This window comes from Malus sylvestris, chromosome 16, assembly GCF_916048215.2.
Source record: "Malus sylvestris chromosome 16, drMalSylv7.2, whole genome shotgun sequence".
Taxonomy (NCBI): domain Eukaryota; kingdom Viridiplantae; phylum Streptophyta; class Magnoliopsida; order Rosales; family Rosaceae; genus Malus; species Malus sylvestris.
This window is the reverse complement of record NC_062275.1, coordinates 11,524,102-11,535,508: the sequence shown is the minus strand read 5'-3', so window position 1 is coordinate 11,535,508 and position 11,407 is coordinate 11,524,102. Positions and strand designations below refer to the sequence as shown.

The 11,407-nt window shown below is 38.5% G+C and overlaps 1 protein-coding gene across 1 annotated transcript; it reads right to left on the bottom strand.

Annotated features, from left to right (window-relative positions):
• Positions 1–10,526: 10,526 nt before the first annotated feature.
• On the bottom strand, positions 10,527–11,407 carry LOC126608256 (metacaspase-1B-like). The gene has a single exon (XM_050276113.1). The coding sequence runs from the start codon at positions 11,342–11,344 to the stop codon at positions 10,829–10,831; it is 516 nt and encodes a 171-aa protein (XP_050132070.1). The 5' UTR covers positions 11,345–11,407; the 3' UTR covers positions 10,527–10,828.

Sequence of the window (11,407 nt, the reverse complement as noted above, 5' to 3'; positions counted from 1 at the left end):
TCAATTTGGTCCTTCCATTTAGATTCCGTCAACTATTTATGTGTGACAACCCATCCCTAATTTGACAATTTTATTAATTTTAAATGAAGGAATTGACAAAAATGCCCCTAGAGGCAACGACGTTGACTTTCGTTGAATAGCGTATTGTGAGGCGTATGAAACATTCTTTTAGCGTATCCTCATAGTACTCGTCATTATGAACTCATAGGCGCAAGCGAAACGGAGTTTGGAGTTACGACGAAAATTTTACAAACTATGGAGTGTGATGGGTGTTTTAGTAATTTCACGTTTATAGGAGATAATTTGATTTGTTTTTGGCCTTGGGTTGTGTACCATGTGGGGCCCACACCCCATTCCTTCACATTTCTCCCGTGTTTCCATCTCATCTTTCCCTATTCTTTTCTACCATCCCATCATCTCTCTCTCTCTTTCCTATTTCATTATCTCTTATCTCTCTTATCTCTCTGTAAAAACAATGGAGCCGAGCTCCTTCACCTCACACTCTCTCATCCTTCTCCTTCCCATCCTAAGTCCTAGAGAACTTAAACCCTGCTCACTGCATAGCAGCAACTTGGACGATGACACCACCATCTGCAGGTCTTCTTCTTCTTCCTCACTTCCCTTGTTCTTCTCCGAGCCCAGGAACCACCACTTCGCCGTACTTTGGCTAACCTCTCGACCAAACCACCACCATACCATCACCATCAACCTCGCGGAAGACACCACCCTTGTATCCAGTTACTCAGGACACCTAAATGGAAAAATGGAACTACACAGTGACTTTTATCACTGTTCACTCATCTCTCCGACCATGGTGAGCTTCAAGACCCTCAAATCTTCCTTATTTTGAAGCTCTTATGTTGTTCTAACCTTAAAAATTGTGATTGGGTGACGATTTAATGCAGGAAGTAACCTGGGAAAATTTTCCCAGATTTCTGGAAAACTAGGACCTGTGGCCATTTGGCCATTTTCAGACCAAATTCCTGGCCAACACCAATCACGTTTAGGCTTTCAGTAGGTATAGATCAATTTCCTATATTTCTAGCTTCAAGTTGGCTTTTGTATCATCGAATTTGGTTAAGAATCGAGCTTGATAGGAGCTCAGGAAGTCGGACTAAAAACCTACAAAACGCAGGCCTTCACGAGGAAGGCAATTACGATGGTACTCGCAGACGCATGGGCGTGTATGGGCTCACGTTGGTTGTCAGAACGTGCGGCACGTGGCTGCCAGTGCAGCCACTTGTGGCGGTGCGTGATGGTTCGTGCGGCGCCACGTGGAGGAACCTTAGGTTTCTTGACGTGCAGAATCCGAATCCACCGTCCGTTTTTCGAAATTCAACCGTTTTAAGATAGTTCCTTTATTAGCCGTACTTTGTATGAAAACGCTTAATTACATTAGTACATTATATTTACTTAAATGGTTTTGTTTCTAGGCGAAACGCATCTCAAGAACTCTCGATGCTACGAGGCAGGTTCGACTCGACAACATGATATGTGAGTGGGTATTTTCTTTTATATAGTGTATATATATATTGGCTAGTTTCCACATATATACTGCGCATAGCGCCAGTCTTCACGTGATTGTAGTACTAGAGCATAAATCATTATTACACCTAGTTCTGTTCATGTCAGAAAACCTCTGCATGAACTCATGGATCAGCATATGTTGATGAGCACTCGACATGATATGTTTGCATCATGTATTTATTTACAAATTTTGTGACGTATTGTATTCTTGCGACATTGCAGGCTACGGTAAGTATTTTCATACTATACATAATATGTATATTTTGGAAACTATACTTGTTTTATGGCAAAGGGGTTATAATGTTTTCAAAAAGGTTTTTATAAAGCTTTATTTTTAGGGTCACTCATCCTTGTTTTTCGCCCCTCCAGGTTTTAGTAGCTGAGCTTTCATGTTGACGAGGATTCTTGTCAAATCTTGGTATTGGAGATTACCTTCGATGGTATAATTCTCAATCAACTTTACTGTACTTTACTTATACTCTGATACCACGTGTGAATTGGGTATACTCCTGCTCACAAGCGCATTCTTAAAATTAGGCACTTTTAGGTTTAAATTTATTCACATATTCCACTACGCTACATTTTATGGCTTTGTCACCTTCCAGGTGTCGGCCAACACATCTCGATTTGGAGTCCAAGTGAACATTCCGAGTCGGGGTGTGTCAGTTTGGTATTAGAGCATAAGTTTAGGCAGGATTGCGTTCATCACACGTGTGATGTAAGCATTCTTGGTTCTTGAACCTAACTGTCAAATTTTGCCACCTCGTCGAATATGAAAAATGCGTTAGCTTTTCCCTAAGTTTTGGGCATATCATTTCGAAATCCTTGATGACGTGTTCTTTGGATGTTTCGGTTGTGTAGAGGCAGCATTGCGGAGTATCGCTTATATTTCCCAACGTGTAGAACCATTCGAAATGAACCATCTTATTCATGACCTAGAGTCAATTGTTATCATCTTCATTTGGAAAACTGAATGACACTTCTCTGTGGGGAAACTGATAGGAGCATATTTATGCGACTTGGTTAGCTTGTTTTCTTGCATTTTCATAGTTAGTTTGTGTTTATTATAGTGATTTAAGCTATTTTCGTGTGTTTGTAGGTCTAATTGGCAAAGTTGGCAAGAAAGTGCATTTTGAAGCATTTTAGAGCAATTATGGGTTGGAATGGATTGCATGCATGTGAAGCACAAGGAATGGACGTTTTTGAAGATCAAGTGAAGCTAGGAACGTGCTAAAGAGATGGAGAAATCAATTCAAGACTTGGAAGATGAATAATCAGCTACAAGGGCACCTAAAACCCTTCTAGAAGGCCTATATCTTCCCTTAAACACATGCCGCACCCACCTTTCTAGAAGCCCTAGAAAGGTGGCGCCCCAAACCCTTCTAGAAGTCCCAATTTTTGCCACAAAACATGTTCTTTCTAGAAGCCTAAAAAAGTGGCTCCTATTCTCTTTCTAGAAGCCTAAAAATCTGCCACAAACCCTAGTTCTTTTCCACCTTGGATTGGGCCAAGCCTTTTTCTACAAAACCCTAGCCTTTTCCCATCAGGATTTGTGAAAACCCTAGCCTATAAATATAAGTTTTTCAGCCAAAATTCGTACACAATCCTCTACCATTCAGAAACACCTCACAACTGCAACAATTCATCATTCTACATCATTCTACACCATTCTCCACCACCATACATCCTTGCCGCAACCCCCACTCAACCTAAATACATTCATGACCCTTCCATTCACCCATAAACATTCATAGACACTTGTGCCGCAACAAGGTGGGGAAGAAGAAGGGCCCTTGACGTTTCGGCTTGAAGATTGGAGCGTTTTAGGTGTACTTTGTTCTTGTTTTCAATGTCTACTTTGTTATTTTCTAATTTTCCTGTGACTATGAGTGGCTAAATTCCTATTTAGTTAGGGGAAGTTTGAAGCCATGAACATGCTTGAGATATGAATTGATTTCTGCCAATTGTGATTTGATAAGTTGTGATTGCAATTCAATTAATTGTTTTCTTCAAAACTGATTCTTGTATGTTGAATAAGGATGCATACTTAGTTTTCATGCATGAATTTGATGCTAGAATATAAATGAGTTTCACCTAATCGTTACAAGTTTATATTCATGAGTAGTGAAGGTTGATAGTCACAATCGCGTTAATTGAGTTCTTGGCAAAAGTATCATGCATTCATAGTTACAATTGTCTCGTCAACACTTACGATTTTCATAGAACGTAATGATCTTTGATTGTATCTCTATTATGCATTCATGTAGGGGACTTTTGGAGAATGATTTGGGTTGTCGCATGCATTCATCCAATTCAATGAGTAAAGGAAAATCTGAGGGTTAATTAGTGCATCACTGTTAATATGGGGTGTTGAGCATCATAATTTATTGAAAAGCAATTGGAAATCGATTCATGTACAAGTGTGTCATGTGTGAAGAACGAACCTCTAACTAATCCATCCATCATCTTATTTCCCAAAATCGTTTTACAATCTACCTAGTTTTATAACTTGTTGTTTGTTTCAATTTCATCAAAACTAAAACCCCTTTTACTTTCTTGTTTCAAAGTGTTTAAAATCTGTTTTGTTTGTGTTTTTGAGTTTTTTGAGTCAAGCCAAAACCCTAAATTCGTCCAAAGTTGTGTTAGAGTCAGAAACTGCCTAGTTGGTGTTTTTAGGCAGTTTTGAGTGTTTTAAGTTGTTTGGAGTCTTGTGAACCTGTTTTGAGTCCTTTGAGTCTATTTAAACGTTTTTAACTTTGTTTTTATGTTTTTGAGTCAGTTTAGAGGTTTTAGCAAGCCCTCCTAATCCCCGGTTTAGAACGATCCCTACTTGCATTTATACTACAATTTGACAACAAGAGGGTTTAATTTGAGTGCTTAACTTTTATCACATCAAAAACGTGTCCAAAATCTTTATCAACCCTAGACTTCTCAAATACATCTTCAATTGAAAGGAACTAGATTTCTGACATTGGTGATGGGAAAATCAAATCAACGTCTATGATTGCACTATCGTGTATTACCCCGGTTGTGCAAATGTAATTATTGTTATAGAAAAGACATATGCTTTTCCTATCCCATTCTAGTTGGAATTCACAAGTATCGATTTGACGTTACTTATAAATGATCAAGAATTGTTCGAGTGGTTATAATCACTTCCTGTATTTGAATGAAGTTGGGAAATATCACCATAAACTCTCGGTACGAGGTATCTTGTACTTGTGGAGATTATGGTGATGTTTCAGTGATTATCGACCGACTTCGCAAGTCAACTCACCTTTCGTTGGTCCATAGAGATACCTTTTTGACCATTGGGTAAAATTTCTCAATGTTGAATTTATCGGATATTCTGGCATTTTGATCGACATCTACTTTGACCGTGACTCCATATTCACCCTTCTGTGCCGAAAGGCATTCCAGTCAACCTTGAGTACATGTCTACCCTACTGCACTTTGGCATTCCAGTCAACCTTGAGTACATGTATACCCTACTGCACTTTGTATTAGTTTTGAAGCAGACAAACCGTTTAGATGAACCGCTGACATTGAAGTTTTAGTTGTGACCATTAACTCCTCAATCACCTAACAAATACTCTGCTAGACGAATCTTTACCATTGATGATTGAATATTCCAGAAGCTACTGTTAGAGCGAGATATTATGCATTCAATCCAATTATCTTGTACTCTAGATTTGATGGACTTGTTTTGACTCTTAAATTCTTGAGTGTTCATCTTGCATTTTCGGCGTAATTTTTCGCTGAACCCGAGTGGAAATTCATTATGAATTTGCTCGCTGAGACATTGTGAACCATATGTTCAGGTACATTGGGTGACCGACGCTATTATATCTCACCATGATACGTGTTTCACTTTCGAGTCTTTGACAGTCTTCTTGAAAGCCATGTATACTAACTTTATGCCAGTACCACATTTTACCCTTAGACTAACGGTTAGTCTGAACGAATTATCTAGACCTTGGTGGACATGTTGCGTTTATTCATTCTACAGTTTTACTATGATTATGAATGACACCTATCCTTATTAGAGTTATGTGTAACCACGGTTACAATTATCAATTTTGGCTATGGCACTGTTTAAGATGTTGTACGGAGACTTTATGCACAATATATGATTGACAGAAGAGTATTGCGAACATGTATTTGAATGATCGAGATTACGATATAATTTTTTTTATAATATTGACGATGTTGCCCGAGAGGGTAGTGCGTGAGCACAATCGAGGATTTGATCAGACATTGTATGTGTATTTCACAATAGGGCATGATGGTAATATTGCACCCTCGAAAATTTGTTGCTTGCTTTTCGAGACAACAGTGAGTTGTCGATATCGCGGGCTGCATACCGTAATATTGATAACGTATTCGTTGTGTTCGTTAAGCAAGTGGACAAGTAGGTCCCTTTACGTTAGCATTTTTAGTTATTTATTTATTGTTTGGGATCGACCCAAGGATACTACACACTTACCTTTGGAGTACATGACGCAACGAGTGCGTAGGTGAAAAATATTCTATGTTCAGTTTTAATTTCAGTACAATTACTTTAACTTTACATTATATATATGTATTTTGACGTGATATTATTATACGTATATAAATATTTGGGTTAATCTCAATTTACAACCTTGAAATTTCTTGGTTTTCAACATTTCATACATCAAGTTTTTTTCGTCCCAGTCTAGTACCTAAAGTCATAATTCTGAGACACTTTCATACATCCGTTAAGTTTTCTGTCAGAACCTCTGTTAATTGATGATGTGGCGTCTACGTGGACCATGACTGGATGTCATGTGTCAATCTGGCCCATATGAACATTAAAAATATTTTAAAAAATTAACCAATTAAAAATTTTAAAAATAAAAAAATGAAAGGAAAAAAACCTAAATTCATTCCCACATCCAGGAACCTCCTTCTTCACTGACCGATTCTTCCAATTCTTCCATGCCCTATCCACCCCTTCTGCCCTATGTACCCATTATGGTTTTCCCCAAAGTATTATATTATAGTATTGTACTGAAGGAAAAGGAAAGTATGAGTTTGGAGGCATGAAAAAGGAATCACTGCAATCCGATTGCGACGAAATGACATTCTCTTTTATGCAATCACTCAAGCTTCATTTCTTCTTTATGTATTTTCCTTCTATTTTGAATATTTTTTGTATAGCAAATTATTTAAAATTTCGGGGACGAAATTTTTTTAAGGTGGGTAGATTGTGACAACCTGTCCCTAATTTGACAATTTTATTAATTTTAAATGAGGGAATTGACAAAATGCCCCTAGAGGCAAGGACGTTGACTTTCGTTGACCAGCAAATTGTGAGGCATATGAAACATTCTTTTAGCGTATCCTCGTAGTACTCATCATTACGAACGCATAGGCGCAAAAGAAACAGAGTTTGGAGTTACGACGAAAATTTTACAAACTATGGAGCGTGATGGGCGTTTTAGTAATTTCGCGTTTACGGGAGATAATTTGATTTGTTTTTGGCCTTGGGCTGTGTACCATGTGGGGCCCACGCCCCATTCCTTCACCTTTCTCCCGTGTTTCCCTATCATCTCTCCCTATTCTTTTCTGCCATCCCATCATGTCTCTCTCTCCTATTTCATTATCTTTCATCTCTTTATTCTCTTTGTAAAAACAATGTAGCAGAGCTCCCCCACCTCACACTTTCACGTCATTCTTCTTCCCATCAAGAGTCATAGAGATCTTAAACCCTGCTCACTGCACAGCAGCAACCTGGACGACGACACCACCATCTGTGGGTCTTCTTCTTCTTCCTCACCTCCCTTGTTCTTCTTCAAGCCAAGGAACAACCACTTCGCCATACTCCGGCGAACCTCTCGACCAAACCACCACCATACCATCACCATCAACCTCGTTGAAGACCACCACCCTTGTACCCAGTTACTCAGGACACCCAAATGGAAAAATGGAACTGCACAGTGACTTTTATCATTATTCACTAATCTCTCTTACCATGGTGAGCTTTGAGACCCTCAAATCTTCCTTATTTTGAAGCTCTTATGTTGTTCTAACCTTAAAAATGGTGATTGGGTGACGATTTAATGCAGGAAGTAACCTGGGAAAAATTTCCCAGATTTCTGGAAAATTAGGACCCGTGGCCATTTGGCCACTTTTAGACCAAATTCCCGGCCAACACCGATCACGTTTGGGCTTCCAGTAGGTATAGATCGATTCCCTATATTTCTAGATTCAAGTTGGCTTTTGTATCATCGAATTTGGTTAAGAATCAAGCTCGATAGAAGCTCAAAAAGTCAGACCAAAAACGTGCAAAACGCAGGCCTTCGCGAGGAAGGCTAGTTCGTCTATGCGTGCGGCACGTGGAGGAACCCGAGGTTCCTCCTTAGGTTTCTCGATGTTCCAAATCTGAATCCGCCGTTCAATTTTCAAAATTCAACCGTTTTAAGATAGTTCCTTTATTAGCCGTACTTTGCACGAAAACACGTAATTACATTAGTACATTATATTTACCTAAATGGTTTCGTTTCTAGGCGAAACACATTGCAAGGACTCTCGATGCTACGAGGTGGGTTCGACTCGACGACATGATTTGTGAGTGGGTCCTTTCTTTTATATATATATATATAGTGTGTGTGTGTGTGTGTGTGTGTGTGTGTGTGTGTGTGTGTGTGTGTGTGTGTGTGTGTGTGTGTGTGTGTGTGTGTGTGTGTGTGTGTATTGGCTAGTTTCCACATATATACTTATTAATGAATTTTCGAAGTGATTGCCATAATTAAAGAAACGTTTATAAGAAATGTCTTAGTGTTGGGAAATTATGAGATAATCCTACGGGATGCACATGTAAGCTTACTATAAGGGGATGCCTTAATTTTATTTGTGGCCATGATTAATATTTATGGAATAGTATTATGTCGACGTAAACTATTGATTTACCGTTGTATGATTTTAGTTATGTTATCTGCTCATCGTTTGCTGCACCGGTATTAGTACTCGCCCGGGTCAGGACCAGTTTTTCAAGTGTATGTGCACATCGCACTGTACTCTCACCTTGGATCCATTGTAGATGTCAGTCCTGTCCTAGATTACTATAGGCAATTAGGACTCGTATATGCTGCGCGTAGCGCCAGTCTTCACGTGATTGTAGTACTAGAGCGTAAATCATTATTACACCCAATTATGTTCATGTCATAATACCTCTGCATGAACTCGTGTGTCAACATGTGTTGATGAGCACTCGATATAATATGTTTTCTTATGCGAGATTATGTGATTACGGACTTCATGTATTTATTTACGAATTTTGTGACGCATTGTATTCTTGCGACATTGCAGGTTACAGTAAGTATTTTCGTACTATACGTAGTATGTATATTTTGGAAACTATGCTTGTTTTACGGCTAGGGGTTACAATGTTTTCAAAAAAGTTTTTATAAAGCTTTATATTTAGGCCCACTCACCCTTATTTTTCGCACCTCCAAGTTTTAGTAGCTAAGCTTTCATGTCAACGAGGATTCTTGGCAAATCTTGGTATTGACGATTACCTTCGATGGTATAATTCTTAATCCACTTTACTGTACTTTACTTATGCTCTGACATCACGTGTGAATTGGGTTCATTTCCGCTCACAAGCACACTCTTAAAATTAGGCACTTTTAGGTTTAAATTTATTCACATATTCCACTACACTACACTTTATGGCTTCGTCACTTTCCAGGTGTCGGCCAGCAAAGCTCGATTCGGAGTCCAAGTGGACATTCCAGGTCAGATGTGTGTCATTCTGTTAGTTTGCATGTGGGACCCACAAATCCAATAAAATGGTGACACATGGATTACACAAAAGAAGGGTTTTTATCACAAATGGTCCCTGACAGTCATCAAGCTCCTCATTTTGGTCCCTGAGTTTCAAAAATCAATAAATTTGGTCCCTAACTTTCACTATTGCACATCAATAGAGTCATTCCATTAAAATTTCGTCAATATTTTTTGTTAGTGTGCTGATGTGGTCCCACTAGTCCAATCATATGGCGCCAAGAGGATTAACTATAAGAAACTAATTTTTTTTTAGAGTGAACCAACTGACGATTATTCCGCGCTGACATTTCTTTCGCATCCCACAATCCCGATTGGAAAATAAAATTCAATTTAATTCAATAAAATCGAATCCAAATTCAATTCAAATTTGAATGGATTATAACCAACTAGAGAGAATGAGAAGTGAGTTCACGGAGGACAAGAGCTTTAGAGGTGTCATGGTGCGTTCCTTTTCTTTTTTAGCATACCTAGATGAAGACAATGATGTCTTTTTTTTCCCTTTTAGTTTTAGTTTTTAATTTCTTATAGTACTTTTAGTTTTAAATCTTAAAAAAATATATTTTTTATAATTAATCCATGTGGCACCATATGATTGGACCAGTGGGACCATATTATCACACTAACAAAAAATATTGACGAAATTTTAACGAAATGACTAAATTGATGTGCAGTAGTGAAAGTCAGGGACCAAATTTATTGATTTTTGAACCAAAATGAGGAGTTTGATCAATGTCAGGGACCATTTGTGATAAAACCCCTTCTTTTATGTAATCCACGTGTCACCATTTTATTGGATTTGTGGGTTCCACATGCAAACTAACAGAAATAGTTGATGGAATCTAAACGGAATGACCAGATTGATATGCGGTGGTGAATGTCAGGGACGACACATTTATTGATTTTGAAAGTGAGGGACCAAAATGATGAGTTTGGTCAATCTCATGGACCATTGGTGATAAAAACCCTTTAGTTATAACCCTCCTTCTATGACCTTTATTTTTAGTAGTCTAGTTAGAGTTTAGATGGATGCTTGGAGGTTAAGCCATGCCCACTAAGATATGGTAAGATAGAGATTAATATAATTCATCTCCTCATTGGGTGGATTGTCCTTGCTTGAAATGAATTAAATAAAAAAATGAAGTAAATAAAACTAACACAATGCATAAACCATAATCGAACATACGACCTCAACTGCAAAAGTAAATACTCTTAATTACTTCAGTAGTTTGAGTACAAATCCATTGCAGAACCTATCATTATATAATAGTACTACTGATTAGTAGATAAATAATAAGTATTAACCTTAAAGAGGTAAACAAACGTCATTAGACAGTGTAGTACTACATCATCTCTTAATTATTTATAAATATAAGGAAGAGCTTAGCCCATGTTATATAAAAACCATGCCCTTCTGGAACTGCGAATTACTACATACACTTACGGTGCATGCATATATGCATGACTTATTAATATTTCTATACTTGATCATTCAATCTTCTTCTTCTTCTTCACTCTCAATTCCGCGAAGACCATGCGTGTTGCCAATGTTGAAAACTCCATTGCCGTCTCCTTTGTTTCCACTGACTCTGTTCCCAGAAACGTTGTAAGACGTACCACTTGTGCCGCTTTTCCCATTTTTACCCTTTTTGGCCTTGGGACGTCGAGCGGGCTGCGGTGTTGAATACCCATTGCTAGAGTATCCATAAGTAGATGGACGCTGAGGCTGAGGTTGAGGTTGAGGAGTGTAGTAGTTAGTATAACCATGCGGCTGATACGGAGCATGAGCAGGTGGAGCAGACTCTGCTGATGGATAGATATTACCGTAGTAACCATAACTATAATTTGGTACTGGAGGAGGATCATAATTATTGTAACCTGGATATCCATTGACAGCAGCCGGTGCAGGAGGAGCGCCAAAGCTGGGATTGTATGTAGGCTGATCGTACAGAGGGTCTGAACCATTGGCGAGCATGCTGTCAGAGTACAAGAATTGGGTATGAGACATTGTGTTGTTTGGAGGCTCAAAATTACCTGATTTCTTATTTGCTGTAGTCACGAATGCAGCAAT

What these genes read in the sequence shown, in the direction of transcription:
- LOC126608256 (XM_050276113.1), bottom strand. Translation starts at nt 11,344, where the DNA reads ATGTCTCATACCCAATTCTTGTACTCTGACAGCATGCTCGCCAATGGT.